Source organism: Tachyglossus aculeatus, chromosome 2, assembly GCF_015852505.1.
Source record: "Tachyglossus aculeatus isolate mTacAcu1 chromosome 2, mTacAcu1.pri, whole genome shotgun sequence".
Lineage (NCBI taxonomy): Eukaryota > Metazoa > Chordata > Mammalia > Monotremata > Tachyglossidae > Tachyglossus > Tachyglossus aculeatus.
Genome location: NC_052067.1, coordinates 140,299,690 through 140,316,720, shown reverse-complemented (window position 1 = coordinate 140,316,720; position 17,031 = coordinate 140,299,690). Strand labels below are relative to the sequence as shown.

Below are 17,031 nucleotides of genomic sequence, written 5' to 3'. Positions count from 1 at the left end.
AAAAGCACTCTGGGAATATTCATAAAGTACGGCAAGTGGAGATGGTTTTTAAATTTCCTCCCCACCACGTGACCCACCTTCCACTAAAAAAATGAGTCACACTAGGGCACGTCCACCATTCACAGATGCAGAAGCTGCTCAAGGTTAACTCAGTTCCCGAGACAGTTGGCAGTGGCGTGAATGACCGTGGGGTACTAAAGCAACAGCCGATTGGAGGGCTGAATAACGATAATAATCACAGGATCTGTGAAGTGCCTGCTGTGTGCCAGGCACTGAACTGGAGTAGATACAAGGTAATCAGGTGGAATGCCCTCCCTCTGCCCATCCGCCAAGCTAGCTCTCTTCCTCCCTTCAAGGCCCTGCTGAGAGCTCACCTCCTCCAGGAGGCCTTCCCAGACTGAGCCCCTTCTTTCCTCTCCCCCTCGTCCCCCTCTCCATTCCCCCCATCTTACCTCCTTCCCTTCCCCACAGCACCTGTATATATGTATATATGTTTGTACATATTTTTTTTTACTCTATTTTATTTGTACATATCTATTCTATTTATTTTATTTTGTTAGTATGTTTGGTTTTGTTCTCTGTCTCCCCCTTTTAGACTGTGAGCCCACTGTTGGGTAGGGACTGTCTCTATATGTTGCCAATTTGTACTTCCCAAGCACTTAGTACAGTGCTCTGCACATAGTAAGCGCTCAATAAATACGATTGATGATGATGATGATGATGACAGTCCCTGTCCCACGTAGGGCTCGTGGTGTCAATCCCTGTTTTACAAAGGAGGTATCTGAGGCCCAGAGAAGCGAAGCGACCCAAGGTCACACAGCAGACGGGTGGCAGAGCCAAATACCATTATTATTATTATTATTATTATTATTATTATTATTATTATTATGATCATCATCATCATCATCATCATTATTATTACTATCATTATCATTATTATTATTATTGAAGGAAACAGTGTATGTTGAAGCTCTTTGCCTGTAATTCATTTTCCCCTGTAGACTGTAAGGCAGGAATATTGTCTACCAATTCTATTGTATTGGACTCTCCCAAACACTTAGTACAGTGCCCCCTCCTCCCCCCCCAAATAAACGTTTAATAAATACCATTGGTTGATTAGGCGCTACAAGTAATTAAGAAGCAGCATGGCTTAGTGGCTAGAGCCCGGGCCTGTGAGTCGGAAGGTCATGGGTTCCAATCCTGGCTCAGGCACTTAGCTGCTGTGTGACCTTGGGCAGGTCGCTTTTCTGGGCCTCAGTTCCCTCATCTGTAAAGTGGAGATTGAAACTGTGAGCCCCACGTGGGACAGGGACTGTGTCCAACCCGATTTGCTTGTATCCACCCCAGCGCTTAGTACGGCACCTGGCACACTCTAAGTGCTTTACAAATGCCATCATATTTTTTGTTTTTAATTGAAGCGTTAATTAAGGATAGTTGCCAAATCAGAGGCCAAAACTGTGGCCCCGGGGCTGTTGACGAGCGCTAACTTCATCAGAAGTTGGATTTCTGATGTGAGCCCGCTGTTGGGTAGGGACCGTCTCTATATGTTGCCAACTTGTACGTCCCAAGCGCTTAGTACAGCGCTCTGCACACAGTAAGCGCTCAATAAATACGATTGAATGAATGAATGAATGATTAGAACCCAGCTCCTTGTGATCCCGAGGCCCGGGCTCCATTTCCTAGGCCTCCATTGCTTCTCAGGCCGAAGCGGGGAGACCTCAGACAGATCCTCATCTGTAAAATAGGGATTAAGACTGTGAGCCCGACGTGGGACAGCTTGATCACCTTGTATCCCCCCCAGCGCTTAGAACAGTGCTCTGCACATAGTAAGCACTTAACAAATGCCATCATCATCATCTGGACGATGAAATGCTGGAGCTGACCGAAGCCTAGCAGGCGGTGGGGACGCGCTTTCTCGGCCAAGGTGTCGTGTGGCCCGAGGTGAAGTCAGAGCCGGGAGAGCGATGGGCTCCGAAAGCAGCCGCCGTGGCCGTAGGACAAACTCGACGAGGGTGGCCGCGTGGAAAAAAGTGCTGGCATGCCTCAGTCTTTCCAACCACATTGCACGCATGGAAAATATCATCACTTTTTAGTAGCATCATCTTTGAAAGAGGGCAGCAATGTCTGTAATTGAATGTTAAAGGGATGAGAATGGTGAATTAATAATAATGATGGCATTTATTAAGCGCTTACTATGTGCCAAGCACTGTTCTAAGCACAGGGGAGGTTGCAGGGTCATCAGGTTGTCCCACAAGGGGCTCACAGTCTTCATCCCCATTTTACAGATGAGGGAACTGAGGCCCAGAGAAGTGAAGTGACTTGCCCAAAGTCACACAGCTGACAATTGGCGGAGCCGGGATTTGAACCCACAACCTCTGACTCCAAAGCCCGGGCTCTTTCCACTGAGCCACGCTGCTTCAGGTGACTCGGTTCTCTCTAAAACCAGGCCCCCGCGGCCCCTTCTAAGTCACCGAGACCGAGGTGTTTGGCCTCCGACGTAGTTCCGTTGAATTGGAGCACCTCAGGAATGGCGAAACGGAGGGCGTGCCGAGCTCGGTGTGGGTCAAAGAATCGTTAAAGTACCTAAGGTCTTACTCACTTTGTGCTAAGCACTGTTCTCAGCACTGGGGCAGGTACAAGTGAAGCAAGTTGGATACGGTCCCCGACCCACACGGGGCTCACAGCCCAAGTAGGAGGGAGGAGCGTTCAATCTCCATTTTCCAGGTAACCGGGACCCAGAGAAACGACTTGCCCAAGGTCACCCAGCGGACAAGCAGCGGAGCCGGGGTTAGAACCCAGGCCTTCTGACTCCCAGACGGGGGTGTTTTCCACTTAGGCCACGCTGCTTCGCTTTGATCACGTTTCTCCGATATATCAGGTACGTCACTACTGTCTCTTGTGATCCTCCAGACCTCGAGTGGGGAGAAGAAACGAAAACGGAAGCGGGTGCTGAAATCCAGAATGTTTACGGATGAGGAAGGCTGCATGGGTAAGAGAGGTTTGGGGGGCGGGGGGGGGGTCTTAATAATAATGATGGTATCTGTTAAGCGCTTACTATGTTCCAAGCGCTGGGGTAAATACAGGTTATCAGGTTGTCCCAGTCTTAAATGTAGTATCTGTTCAGCACTTACAAAGTGCCAGGCACTGTACTAAGCGCTGAAGTAGATACAAGGTGTTGGTCAAAGTCCCTGTCCCACACAGGGCTCCCAGACTTAATCTCCACTGGGCAGATGAAGCAACTGAGGCACAGAGAAGGGAAGTGACTTGCCCGAGGTCACACAGCAGGCAAACAGCAGAGACGGGACTAGAAGCCGGGTCCTTCTGTGGTATTTGTTTTTGCGCTTAGTATGTGCCAGGCACTTTACTAAGCGCTAGGCTGGATACAAGCAAGCTGGGTTGGACACAGACCCTGGCCCATTTTACAGATGAGGAAGCTGAGGCCCAGAGAAGGGAAGTGACTTGCCCCAGGCCACACAGCCGACAAGGGGCAGAGCCGGGATTAGAACCCATGCCCTTCTGAATCCCAGGCTTGTGATCTACCCACTTCTCCATGCTGCTTTGAAGAGTCAGGTCCTTCTGACTCCAAAGGCCCATGCTCTGACCACTTGACCACACTCCTCCTCTAAAATTCAGAAACCAGGCATCGCACAAAATAATCCGCCCTCTCGGCTTGTTTGGTAAATTCCGGAGCGCATCTCAAAACTTTCCGGTGGTCAGCTCCATTTATCAAGCTCCTATTTTGCACGTGGGTGACTCCGGTAGAGACAAAAGACCCAATCCTTGCCCTCCAAATGAGTTTTCAGAGTGACGAAGATGACCGAAACGAGTTAAGGTATAGAGAGAAGGGAAGGGAAGGAATAAATAGATGGTTTAAATAGACTACGGAAATCAATATCTCCATAAATGCTTCACGTAGTTAATGGGTACATGCTAAGATCAATGGACATTGGAAGCATATGACTCGGGAGCAGAAAATCTAATGCCTGTTGTGAGGAGGTGGGATTTCTGGAGGGCTTTGAAGAAAGGGAGAGCTGTCCTGTGGCCGATTTGGAAGGCAGAAGGTGTCCCAAATGGGCTGCTGAAGACAGACACGTCCTTTTTTCTGTTCTCTTGCCTCTGTCTGTCCTCCTGAGTAGTTTAAAGCTTCTCAAACAATTTTGTCCTATGGTAAAAGGACAGCATCTTCATTAGCAAAGTAGAAAGGAGTTAGGCTGACATGGAACTAGGACCCATGGCTCCTGCATAAAATAATAATAATAATAATAATAATAATAATAATAATAATAATAATAAAAGTATTTGTTAAGCGCCTTCTACATGTCAAACACTATTCAGAACACTGGCATAGATACAAGTGAATCAGGCCTGGCATGATCCCTGTCCCACACGGGACTCAGGCTAAGTAGTGGAGGAAGACAAAGAGAATTATGATTATGACAGGATGGACAGTCAATCCTCATTTCATAGATAAAGAAATTGAGGCATCGAGAAGTGAAACAGCAGAATCAGGATGAAAACCCGGGTTGTCCTTTCCCCTAGGCCGTGCTGCTTCTGCGCTCATTCCACTAGAACGACAGCAGTCTTATCTTGAAGACGGTCTAACTTCCTTGGGTGGTCTATCACCCAGAAAGTCAAGAAATTATTTTCTTGTGGTCTTTCAAAGACTCACCTGCTTCGTGTTAACCAAAATTCCCCGCATTTGATCTTCCCAGTTCTAGGGGTCAGCACCCCACCAATAAAGCAATCAAATCCTCAGAGACTGTTTTTCAGACTCTTACTCTGTTCTCAACAACTCCAATTCCTTTAGCCTTGCATTATACTATATTTCCCATATGTCGAATCATTTTACCACACTTCTCCAAATCCTTCTAATTTTTTCTAACATCCTTTTTAAAGTGCAGGGCTCCAAAGTGGACACAACATTAAGCGTCTAACAGTGCAGATTATAGTGGAGAAATTACTTGAGGATTTTGAAGTGTCATGACATTGTAAACTCCTTGAGGGTAGAAACTGTCTTTTCATTTTACTGCATGCTCCCAAGAACACTGCCTTCAGAGATGCTCAATTAAGACATGATTATTTTTTTTTAATGGTATTTGTTAAGCACTCACTATATGCCAGGTAATGAACTAAGTGCTGGGTTAGATTCATTCATTAAATCGTATTTATTGAGTGCTTACTGTGTGCAGGGCACTAATACTAAGCCCTTGGAAAGTACAGTAAAGCAATAGAGACAATCCTTGTGCACAATGGGCTTAGAGTCTAGAGGAGGGGAGACACATATCAAAGCAAGTTAATAGGCATCAATATAAATAAATAGAATTATAGATAAATGCATATATTTAAGTGCTTTGGGGTGGGGAGAGGGGAGCAAGGGAGCAGGTCGAGGTGACACGGAAGGGAAGGGGAGCTGAAGAAAAGGGGGCTTAATCTGGGAAGGCCTTTTGGAGGAGGTGAGCCTTTAGTAAGACTTTGAAGTGGGGGAAGAGAGCTAGTTTAGCAGATGTGTGGAGGGAGGGCATTCCAGGCCCGGGAGAGGACATGGGCCGGGGGTCGATGGCGGGACAGGCGAGAACGAGGCCCGGTGAGGAGGTTAACGGCACTGGAGGAGCAGAGCGTTCGGGCTGGGCTGGAGAAAGAGAGAAGGGAGGTGAGGTAGGAGGGGGCGAGGGGATGGAGAGCTGTAAAGCTAGTAGTGAGGAGTTTTTGTTTGATATGGAGGCTGATAAGCAGCCACTGGAGATTTTTGAGGAGGGAGGTGACATGCCCTGAATGTTTCTGGAGAAAGATACAAGCTAAGCATGTTGGACACAGTCCATGTCCCACTTGGGACCCACAGACTTAATCTCCATTTTACAGATGAGGGAACTGAGGCACAGAGAAGTGAAGCGATTTGCCAAGGTCGCACCGCAGACAAATGGCAGAGCCGGGATTAGAACTCGGTCTGCGACGCCGAGGTCCGTGCTCTTTCCACTAGGCCACACTGCTTCTGGTGATTGACAGTCCATTGTTTTAAAAGTGGCACTACATTACTAGGTCATTGATAATGACTCCCTTATCTTTTTTTTTCTGCTCCGTTTATTCCTAGCCAGCCTTTCTCCTCCTTTTATTTGAGTGGGTGGGAGGTTGTCCCTGCATACCTCTTTGCGTTTGTCTCTGTTGAATTTTCTGGGGCTCTTTTTCCAGGGTCTGTCAAGGAAATTTTCCTACCTTCGACAACGTTAACGACCCCACTCAAATGAGCGAGCTTTCGATTTCCTTCTTTCCGGCCTGATTATTCAGGTTTTGAATAGAACTCATCCTAGCACTGATCCACATGAGGAAACCACATAAAAGATGCCTCCGCATTGGCGAGTCTCCTTTGGGCGAGACCTTTGAGCCAATTATTCGCTCACTTTACAATGACTTGGTCGACACGGTGCTCTCTTGGCTCGTCGATAAAAAAAAATTTTGCACCAAGCCGCTGTCGTGGGACCGAAATAAATCCATCAGGAAGATTTGCCCTTCAATGAACCGTGTGGATTACTTATCGTGTAGTCTCCTAGGTGGCTATAAAATTAATTAATGTGAGAACATGCTATAGACCTGTTTTTCCAATCACACCCATCCTTTTTTTTTGCCTTTCCAAAGATGAAAAGGACATTGTCTCCCTTCTAGTTCTACAAGAGAATTCCCCATCCTCCATAAGATCTTAAGATTAAAGACGGAGGACTTTTAGAATCATCCACCGATTCTGGAGGAACTCTGGGATCATCATTCCAAATCAAACGATAAAAAGTAGCAGGGCATTGTCATTTGGAGAGGGAGCCCCTGAGATCTCCCTACTTGAGGCAGGACTTTCTGTTCTCGAGAAAATCAGCACAGCCGATCCAACCTCCATCAGACAGTAGTATTTATTGAAATACCACACGTTCCGAATGCTGTGGTCCGTGCCATCTGCCCTTGTTGTTATTCTGGATTCTCGTTTCTTTGATTTCTTTCAGAGACTTTAAATTCTTCGTCTTTGAGTTGAGTGTTACAACTTGCCATTACAAATGAGATTTACCTGGTGAACCGCTTATATTTGTTTTGGTGGAGACAAAGAGAATTATGATTAAAACGCCTCTGCGTTTTCAGTTATGTATTTCCAGCCTTCTCCTCTTGTCCACTGGAGTTGGGAGGGAACAGTTTTTATTATTATTACTATTATTATTATTATTTATTTGTTTTTACTTCGAGTGCTAGAGAAGCAGCGTGGCTCAGTGGAAAGAGCCCGGGCTTTGGAGTCAGAGGTCATGGGTTCGAATCCCGGCTCCGCCACATGTCTGCTGTGTGACCTTGGGCAAGTCACTTAACTTCTCTGAGCCTCAGTTACCTCATCTGTAAAATGGGGATTAAGACTGTGAGCCCCCCCATGGGATAACCTGATCACTTTGTATCCCCCCAGCACTTAGAACAGTGCTTTGCACATAGTAAGCGCTTAACAAATGCCAACATTATTATTATTATTATTATTATAATTCTGACTCCAACCCGACTCTTGCTTTTCTAATCTTTTCATTTTATCATCATTCACTGATTCATTCAGTTGTATTTATTGAGCGCTTACTGTGTGCAGAGCTTTGTACTAAGCGCTTGGGAAGTAAAATTTGGCAACATGTTATTTACTTGGATTAATTCATTCATTCATTGTATTTATTAAGCACTTACTGGGTGCAGAACACCGTGCTAAGTGCTTGGGAGAGTACAGTGCAGCAATAAACAGACACATTCCCTGACCACATCGAGCTTACAGTCTGGGGATAATGGGGGTAGCAGACATTAATATAAATAAATCCTTTTTAGAGAGCTGGCCTAATTTCAATTTTGCAGTTTTTCCTTCATGGTCTTTGTAGAATTCTGAATTTGGGGTCTTTGTAGAATTCTGAATTTGGGGTCTTTGTAGAATTCTGAATTTGGGGTCTTTGTAGAATTCTGAATTTGGGGTATCTTGTTTAATAATGATGGCCTTTGTTAAGCGCTATGTGCCATGCACTGTTCTAAGCGCTGGGGGGGATACAAGGTAATGAGTTTGTCCCACATGGGGCTCACAGTCTTAATCCCCATTTTACAGATAAGGTAACTGAGGCACAGAGAAGTGAAGTGAGTTGCCCAATTGCAGACAATTGGCAGAGCCGGGATTAGAACCCATGACCTCTAACTCCTAAGCCCGGGCTCTTTCCACTGAGCCACACTACTTCACTCTTACCTTTCTATACATTGGTATTATTTAGTCTTGAGCCTCCAGAACTGTCTTAATGAAGACTCACCAGCTCTCTTAGATTCCGTGGCTTTGTAGCCTTTCTTTTCTTCATGTCCTTCCTATTAATGTTCTAGTGCATTTTCAACGTACTGTCAAGTGTGTTCAAGTGAGTTTTCTTTCCTTTGCCACATTTTCTTCTCCCTTCCTTTTGCATCTGGAATACAGTTGCCTTCTGATCACTTTAACCTTGAGATTCATGACTAAAACGCTCTCATTTACGGGTCAACAGGTTTGCCGAGTGAAAGAGCACAGTCCTGGGAGTCCGAAAACCTGGGTTTTAATCCCGGTCTGCCACTTTCCTGCTGTGTGACTTGGGGCAAGTCGCTCAACTTTTGTGGCTCAAGTTCCTCAACTGTAAAAATGGGGATTCAGTACCTCGTCTCCCTCCTGTGAGCCTCACGTGGGACTGGGACTGTGTCTGACCTGATTTGATTTGTATCTACCCCAGTCCTAAGAACAGTGCTTGATACATAGTAGACAGTCAGCTCATTGTGGGCAGGAAAATCATCAGCCGTATGGTTATAGTGTACTCTCCCCAGTGCTCTGCACATAGTAAGTGCTCAGTATGTACAGTTGATTGACAGACTTACATAATGCTTAATAAATACCATTTAAAAAAAAAAAGCTGGCACTTTGAAGAGTACAGCCCAAAAGAGTTGGTGACACCTCCCCTACCCACAGGCTTACCATTCAGCCCAACACAACTCCATTTGAGAAATTTCCCTGCTTCATTTTCCTACTCCAGCCCAGAACCCTGGTTAGAAATTAAACTGTTTTTGCAAGAATGGAGTGGTGACAGACATTTCTCCCAAGGAAAGGTACCCAATTAGAAGCGTCGAGGCATTTGATGTTTTAATGACCTCGCTCTGTGAAGCCGGGACTCAGAATAATCCCCATTATGATTTTAATCTTCTAAATGCCCTTTTTCCCCTCCCGCAAGTCTCTTGGTTTGGCCTTCAGAAAAAAACGTACACACTTTGCTTTAAGACTTCCTGGCCCTAAGTATTTGAGGGGAGAGAGGCCCGAGAGCATGTTCTGCAGTTTTCCCTCCCGCATTCTCTTTTACTCCGTAGTGCCAAAAAGAAAGAAGCAAAATATGTCTGAGGGAATGAATTCATTGGGGGCTTGAAGTTAATTGTTTGTTGCCGTGTTCAAAATTCGGCTCTCAGATTTTGGCCGGGCCTCTTGCACTCGTGTCTCCAGACGGGACTGTTAAGAGCCTTGGACGCAACAATGAAAACTGTGTTCCCCGAATAGAGGATTTTTTTTTTATGAAAGGTCTGGGTCTGGGGCTCAACCTAATGAATCTTGGCTCTGGCGACCAGCGGAGGGGAGTTGTGCTTTGCTTTCTCCCATCCAGTCAGTTCCAAGTGTACTGGGGCAGAGGAGCTGGCCCTTTTCTGGATGGATTCAGAATTGTTCTAATCTTCTTAAATGGCACCCCGTTCCTTTTTCACCAGCCGCCAGGGAAATGAAAACCCCCTCCCTCCCTCCCCTTCCCACGCCAGATAATTTTCCAACAGGCCCCCTGTCAGACAAGGACCGCGTGGATGTCTCACAGCAAAACATCAAATTTAGAAGCCGTTCGAGGCTTCTCATGTGGCGTGAAGGTCACACACGCCTCAGAAACGTACCCTCCACCATAATGATCATACTACTAATTATGGTATTTGTTTAATGCTTACTATGTCTCCCCCTCTAGACTGTGAGCTCGTTGTGGGCAGGGAATGGGTCTGTTTATTGTTATATCATACTCTCCCAAGCACTCAGTACAGTGCTTTGCACACAGTAAGCACTCAATAAATATGAAACTTCCCTTCCCCACAGCACCTGTATATATGTATATTTGTTTGTACATATTTATTACTCTATTTTACTTGTACATATCTATTCTATTTATTTTATTTTGTTAGTATGTTTGGTTGTGTTCTCTGTCTCCCCCTTTTAGACTGTGAGCCCACTGTTGGGTAGGGACTGTCTCTATATGTTGCCAACTTGCACTTCCCAAGCGCTTAGTACAGTGCTTTGCACACAGTAAGCACTCAATAAATACGATTGATGATGATGATGCTCAGGCTTTGGAGTCAAGAGGTCCGTGGGTTCAAATCCCGGCTCCGCCAATTGTCAGCTGTGTGACTTTGGGCAAGTCACGTCACTTCTCTGGGCCTTAGTTCCCTCATCTGTAAAATGGGGATGAAGACTGTGAGCCCCCCGTGGGGCAACCTGATCACCTTGTAACCTCCCCAGCACTTAGAACAGTGCTTTGCACATAGTAAGCACTTAATGCCATCATTACTATTATTATTATTATGTGCCGGGCACTGTAGTAAGTGCCGGGGTAGATACAAGCAAATCAGGTTGGACAGAGTCCCTGTCCCACGTGGGGCTTACCTTCTTAATCCCTATTTTACAGATGAGGGAACTGAGGCCCAGAGAAGTGAAGCGACTTGCCCTGGGTCACAGCAGACAAGTGGCAGAGCCGGGATTAGAACCAGGTCCTTCCGACCCTAGCCACTCTAGACTGTAAGCCCGTTGTGGGCAGGGATTGTCTCTAGTGCTGTACTGTACTTTCTGGGTGCTTAGTACACAGTACTGTGTGCACACAGTAAGCGCTCAATAAATACGATTAAATGAATGAATGCGTGAATGAATGAAAGGACCGTGCTGCCTCTCAACTCGTTACCAACTCTGGAAAGCCAAGAAGCACGTTTGTAGCTTTAAAGCCGTCAATCATCCTGCCCCCTCTTGTCTCACTTTGCTACTTTCCTACTCCAACTCCTTCTAGACTGTGAGCCCATTGTTGGGTAGGGACCGTCTCTATATGTTGCCAACTTGGACTTCCCAAGCGCTCAGTACAGTGCTCTGCACACAGTAAGTGCTCAATAAATACGATTGAGCGAATGACCCCAGCCCACATACTTCACTCCTCTATTGCTAACCTTCTCACTGTACCTCCAGCTCGTCGATCTCACTGCCGACCCCTCGCCCACGTCCGGCCGGTGGCGTGGAACGCCCTCTCTCCTCCTTAGTACAGTGCTCTGCACACAGTAAGCGCTCAATAAATACGATTGATTGATTGATTGACAGGCCATGACTCTTCCCCCCACCTTCGAAGTCTTATCAAAGGCCCATCTCCTCCAAGAGGCCTTCCCTGACTAAGCCCCCCACTTTCCTCTTCTCCCTCTCCCTTCTGCATCACTCTGACGGATTCCCTTTATTCATCTCCCCTCCCAGCCCCACGGCCCTTACGTCCGTATCTGTCATTTTATTTATTTATTTGAATGTCTGTCCCCCTCTAGACTGTAAACTCTTTACGAGCAGGGAATGTGTTCATGATACTGTCTTCTCCCAGGCCCTTAGTACAGCACCTTGCACACAGTAAGCGCTCAATAAATGCGATCAACTGACTGACTGGAAGCAGTGTAGCTTAGTGGCTAGAGCCCAGGCCTGGGAGTAAGAAGGGCCTTGGTTCTAATCCCGGCTCCGCCACGTGTCTCCTGGGTGGCCTTGACCGAGTCATTTCACTTCTCTGTGCCGCAGTTACCTCTTCTGTAAAATGGGGATTAAGACCCTGAGCCCCATGAGAAGCAGCATGTCTCAGTGGAAAGAGCACGGGCTTTGAAGTCAGAGGTCATGGGTTCAAATCCCGGCTCTGCCAGTTGTCAGCTGTGTGACTTTGGGCAAGTCACTTCTCTGGGCCTCAGTTCCCTCATCTGTAAAATGGGGATGAAGACTGTGAGCCCCCCGTGGGACAACCTGATCACCTTGTAACCGCCCCAGCGCTTAGAACAGTGCTTTGCACATAGTAAGCGCTTAGTAAATGCCATCATCATCGTCATGTGGGACGGGGCGGCGTCTAACCTGATGAACTTGTATCTACCCCGTGCTTAGAAAAGTTCTTGGCACATAGTAAGTGCTTAACACGTACCATAATAATAATAAATATACTTACTAATTATATATATAATTATTGTTGTTGTTATTCCTGGGGATCATAACCTGCCGCCCCTTAGTAGTTTCTGAAATAGTTCTCGTAGAATGCGGTAGGGCCGACTTCTTAGTACGTATTAATTGAGAATGAGGTCGCTGTCATGGAAAGGAAAGTTGTCAGCGCCGTCGCCGTACCTTAGTTTGCCCAAACCGAGGCAAAGCATCGGACGGCCCGTGGCCGAGGTGGGCCCGGGAGGTAGCCAGAAATAAACAAGGTCTTTAAAGCCAAGTACTGATGAGCTAATTGGCTCTAAAGAGTAATGAGTATTTGTGTAGCGTTTCCATTTGATTACCAAAGTCACATCACCTCATGGAAGATCAAAACTCCACAGCCCAGAGCCTGCTTCTAAAAGGTTTCATTTTTCTTCCCCCGTGGAATGTGCGGAGGGACCTCCCCAGCTCGGGGTCGAGTTAGGAAAAATCAGTCCTAGTCATTTTCCAGGAGTGGAGGGGGGTAAGTGGCTCGGCACAGAGATCTGCTTCTCTCGGACATTCCCGGGCCGTGCCTCGGAGGGCAGCGAATGCCTGTTTACCCGGAGCCGGTTCCCGGCCCCGTAGTTGGCAGGGGCCGGCGGAACGGCCTCCAGGTCCTTAAACCGTGTGCCATTCCACGCAAACAAACGGTCTCACACCTCCGGGGGCTCGTTTTCCCGGGCACCCGGCGGGGAGGTCGAGAGGGGAACGGTGGGGCCGGGCTGGAAGGACGCAGAAAGCGGCGGGAGCCAGGAGGCTTCCGATCCAGCTGGAAGGGAGGGACCGGCCCGCAGAGCACCTTATCTGTTCGGAAGCAACGAGGTACAGTTAAGGTCTATCGGGGAATCCGTCCCCGGTATTTATTGAGCATCCCTGGGTGCAGTGCACTGTACTACACCTTTCGGGAGAAGCGGCGTGGCTCAGTGGAAAGAGCCCGGGCTTTGGAGTCAGAGGTCATGGATTCAAATCCCAGCTCCGCCAATTGTCAGCTGGGTGACTTTGGGCAAGTCACTTCACTTCTCTGTGCCTCAGTTCCCTCATCCGTAAAATGGGGATTAGGACTGTGAGCCCCCGTGGGACAACCTGATCACCTTCTGACCTCCCCAGTGCTTAGAACAGTACCTTGCACATAGTAAGCGCTTAATAAATGACATCATTATTATTAGCTATCCCAGCACTTAGTACAGTGTCTGGCTTGGAGTAAGCGCTTAGCAAACACCATAAAAAAATAAAAGAGCGGGAGACCGAAGATACCCCACCCTTTGTGTTCCCCTGGGAGGTCCCGGAAGCGAGGTGAAATTGGTGATTTTTGTTGCGGCCTAAAGGGACGTTTGGCTAGCGTTGTAAAGTTGCAGTGACTTGGAGTGAAAGTCCTAAAGTGACAAATTCCCCAAAGTCCTCTTTTTCTTAAGACCCCGTTCACTTGAAGGGGGTCTTGTTGAAGGAGAGTTCCTACTCACCTATTATTTTTGACAGTGATTAAGTGAAAGATCGTCAACTCGTCTGTTGAATATCCCCTATCAATTCGATGGCCATCTCTAGCACGTCTATATTTGATTTACTTATGCCCACTCTTGGCTCTGTGTATAATTTCATTAAACGCTCAAATATTTATTCTTAATACTGTATTTCTCAAAATTTGGACGTCTCTTCCTGTTTCCAAGTGTAAAGTCTTTTCGGACAGAGCTCATGTCATTTGTTTTGTTGTTCTTTCCCAAACGTTAAGTGCAGTGCATTGCACCTTCTAGGTGCTCAAATTATTACCAATATAATTATTGTGTATTACTATTATTACTCTATTAAGCGCTTATGGCCCTTGACTATCAGAGAGTTTAGGGGGATTCAGTGTCTTTTTTCATATCCCCTGCCCTCTTTAAATGTCTTTCTCTCTCTCTCCTTCACCGTCTGCAATCTTTTAAAGAGGTTCGTAGTAGGTCTGTAGTTCCACTTTCTAGTAAGGAGTTTTTCAGTGCCCGGCACGTAGTAAGCGCTTAACAAATACCGGTAAAGAGAGAGAACTGTTTGAGTTGACAATCTTTGACAATCTTGACCCAACCGAGAACTGAAATTGCTCATTCAACTGAGCTGTCTTATCAGAGTGGGTTTCTACCTCTTTCCTGAGAAGTAGTAGACCTGGTGGATAGAGACAGGAATGGGAGTCAAAAGGACCTGGGTTCTAATCCCCGCTCTGCTACCTGCCTGCCGTGTGACCTCGGGCAAGTCACTTCAACTTCTCCGAGCCTCGGTGACCTCATCTGCAAAATGGGGATGAAGACCGTGAGCCCCATGTGGGACATGGACTGTGTCCAACCTGATTAGCTTGCACTTAACCCAGCGCTCAGTACAGTGCCTGGCACATAGTAAGCACTTGATACCTTAAAAAAAAGGCACTCACCCGTTTCCGATGTCTGTTGTGTTTATCCCCAGTGACCGAAAAAGTTTACGAGAGCGAGTCCTGCACGGATAGCGAAGAAGAAGCGTGTAAGTCCAAAGCAGCGGCCGTGAAGGAGGAGCCCAAGGAAGAACGGAAGAACGTCAAGAGGGGGCCGACCGCCCCGGGGAAAGCCAACAGACAAGCGTCCATCATAGGCTTCTTCCAGAAGAAATGAGGGGGCCAGAAATCCATTTTCATTTGAGGAGGCGGCCAAAGGAGCCTACTGGGAATTTTTACTTACTGTGTAAGTAAGTTCCCGGGTCCCTCGCCCTTTCTTTCCATTCAGAGACCGGTCTTTCAGTGTGGGGAGATTTATGCCGTTCCTTGCACTGGAAACGAAGCCAACTGGACACAAAACAATTCTGTTACCTTCTGAGCACACCTTTTTTACTTGATTTTGTTCTTTAAGCTTTATCACTGTCCTGAGAGTAGTTTCAACAGCAGCCAGGAATCTAGAATTAAAGAGCTATTGAGTGGTAGGTGTGAGCACCCTCCCGATCTCTCCATCCTCCGATCCCCCCCACTCCCAATTCCACGTTGAGGTGCAAGCTCACATCAGCTGAGCATTGTCCTCTCGCGTGGCCCTGGCAAACCCTCCACACCCACCTCTTCTTCATCGCTTCCTTGGAAAGGTCATGTCGATTTAGCCCTCCGTGTCCCGATCCTCTTTGCTCGACAACACGCGGCAACTCCTGTCGGAACAGAAAAGCGATCCTATCCTCGGTCCCTTTCAGCGGGGAAGCCTTCTAGGTCTTCCCTTGTAATCTGTGACGAAGCAGGTGAAGCGCCTAAAGGGGGGCGAGGGGTGCCCTCGTTTCGTAAGAAATTCGATGTCGATCCTCAGGGCAGATGGGTTAGCGTGTGGCTGAGTCACCTTTCTGAAGGCGATTATTAGCCGGAATCGGGAAGATTGGGAAAGGAACGCTTTCTTGTGTTGAACCCAGAAAAGCCGTTGGTTCGGAAGCAACGGGAAACTAACCCTCTGGTAGCCCCCCGAGAACGCGAGAGCACTCAAAGTCAAATGAAAGGTGAGAGGTGAAGGTCAAAATCGACCCTTTTAACTCACTTTAATTGTATCGTCAAAGACACCCCCTTCCATGAGGTAAATAAAGGACACTGATTCCGCCGGGCTTGTCGGGAGCCACACTCTTTGCGCCTCACCCCCGTGAAGGAAGCCAGGCCGCGGGCTAAGCAACCCGTCCCGTCCACGGCAGCCGTCTCACACAGCTCCAGAAGCGGAAGCCGTCCGAGGCGGTCCGGTTTGCTGCCGGCTTCCTAGGAGGATCGATCCTGAAGTCAGCTGTCTACCAGTGAGAGGCTCAGAACTCATCCCTGGCTCAGAAATGAGCTTCGCTCATTGCCGTCCCCCAGGATTCCCGGTCAGATTGGGTCCGGCCTGGGGGTAATAATAATAATAATAATGATGGCATTTGTTAAGCACTTACTATGTGCAAAGCAGTGTTCTAAGCGCTGGGGGGATACAAGGTGATGTAATGGTGTTCCCACACCATCAGCCGAGAGGAGGTAAGATGGAATTGGAGAAGGGAAATTAGCGGAGGTGATTGAGGAAGGGTGAGCTGTGAATGTTCATGTTTCTTATTTAGCAAAAGCTAGCTAGAAAGGGGAGACAGACAACAAAACACGTGGACAGGTGTCAAGTCATCAGAACGACTAGAGGTAAAGCTAGATGCACATCCTTAACATGGGGAAAATGTTTCAAAAGAGGTGGGCGACGGGAACTCTGTCTCCTAAAAAGAAAAGGAACCCCATTTGCCTGGACCATGTTGAATTTTCTTCACCTTGCTGGAAGTCTGTCCTGAATTGTCCTGAAACGTTTAATTTTTCACACAGAGATGGAGTGTTTTGCATTATCACCTTTGAAGCTGATCCTGAACAGGGTTACAGCCACCCTACAAAAGTAGGCATCCCCAAGGATACACTCTGCACCTTGTTGACATCCCTCACTATCTGTAATTGCCTCACCCTAGATTAACGTCCAGTCACTGCGGGCAAGTCGGTTGCCTCCCCACCCCTTCCTCTCCCCATTTTTCTTCCCTTCCCGATTTCCTCTGCCAGCAGTTTTCTCCCCTTCCCCTTCCCAATCCCTGCACCCTTTTTGCTCCCACCATCCCATGTGCCAACTTTTTCTTTTTGAGGTTAGCCACACATGTGGCATGTTCCTTGTGGGCAGGGAATGTGTCTGCCAACTCCCTCCTACTCTTCAAAGTGCTCCCCACACATACAGTCGTTTTCATTGAGCGCTTACTATTCATTCATTCCGTCGTATTTATTGAGCGCTTACTGTGTGCAGAACACTGTGCTAAGCGCTTGGGAAGTACAAGTCGGCAACCTA

General features: G+C 47.3%; 1 protein-coding gene across 1 annotated transcript in view; it reads left to right on the top strand.

Moving 5' to 3' along the window:
• POLD3 (DNA polymerase delta 3, accessory subunit) overlaps positions 1 to 15,807 on the top strand; it is an 88,655-nt gene extending 72,848 nt beyond the window's left edge. Inside the window, exons 11-12 of the mRNA XM_038742138.1 lie at positions 2,911 to 2,989; positions 14,672 to 15,807. Of these exons, the coding sequence (XP_038598066.1) occupies positions 2,911 to 2,989; positions 14,672 to 14,853 (261 nt within the window). The 3' untranslated portion in view covers positions 14,854 to 15,807. The remainder of the gene's footprint in view (positions 1 to 2,910; positions 2,990 to 14,671) is intronic.
• Positions 15,808 to 17,031: the final 1,224 nt, after the last annotated feature.